Here is a 750-nt window from a genome sequence, read left to right as displayed (position 1 = left end):
AGGTAGTGTTTTGTGTGCGGGGGGGGGGGGGTGTAGGTCCTGGTTGAGGGGGTGCTGAGCCCCTCTCCCTGCGTGGGGCAGTGTCCCAGGGCACCCTGTGCCCCCCTGGTGTGGGGTCCCCGGGGTGTCCCCTCTCTTTAGGGGACACTGGGTGGGGGGGTAACCAGCTCCTTCCCCAGGTACGTCCAGAGCCTGCTGGACATCATGGAGTTCCTCGACAGGGACCCTGAGGACCAGGCCACCCTGGGACAGTAAGTTGGGGGGTGACAGCGTGTTCGTGACACCCCTTGTCCCCAATCCTGGGGCATCACCTCATCCCAGACTCACAGTAGTGAGAGCTGGTGTCACTGAGGGGCCCTGGCACCCTGCACCCTATATCGTCCCCAAACTGTCTCCTGCCCTACTGTGCCCCGAGTGTTCCGGTGCCACCAGATCCTGCTCCTGGTTTTCCCCGGTGCCACCAGCTCCTGGGGAAACCCGGCCTGGATCGAGGCTCTGCCTGGACCGGGTGTCCCCCAGCTCCATCCCGTCCCCCTCATCAGGTTCACGGACGCCCTGGTCACCATCCGCAACCGGCACAACGACGTGGTGCCCACCATGGCGCAGGGGGTCATCGAGTACAAGGAGGCCTACGGGGACGACCCCGTCTCCAACCAGAACATCCAGTACTTCCTCGACCGTTTCTACCTGAGCCGCATCTCCATCCGCATGCTCATCAACCAGCACAGTGAGCGGCCCCGGGGGTCCCCG

The 750-nt window shown here is 64.7% G+C and overlaps 1 protein-coding gene across 1 annotated transcript in view; it reads left to right on the top strand.

The window, feature by feature from the left end:
• Nucleotides 1–179: 179 nt before the first annotated feature.
• Nucleotides 180–750, top strand: part of LOC109279608 (pyruvate dehydrogenase (acetyl-transferring) kinase isozyme 2, mitochondrial-like) — a 23338-nt gene continuing 22767 nt past the window's right edge. Inside the window, exons 1-2 of the mRNA XM_019473239.1 lie at nt 180–251; nt 543–743. Of these exons, the coding sequence (XP_019328784.1) occupies nt 205–251; nt 543–743 (248 nt within the window). The 5' untranslated portion in view covers nt 180–204. The remainder of the gene's footprint in view (nt 252–542; nt 744–750) is intronic.

This window comes from Aptenodytes forsteri, unplaced genomic scaffold (assembly GCF_000699145.1).
Source record: "Aptenodytes forsteri isolate BGI_AS27 unplaced genomic scaffold, ASM69914v1 Scaffold279, whole genome shotgun sequence".
Lineage (NCBI taxonomy): Eukaryota > Metazoa > Chordata > Aves > Sphenisciformes > Spheniscidae > Aptenodytes > Aptenodytes forsteri.
This window is presented reverse-complemented; position numbering and strand designations above follow the sequence as displayed.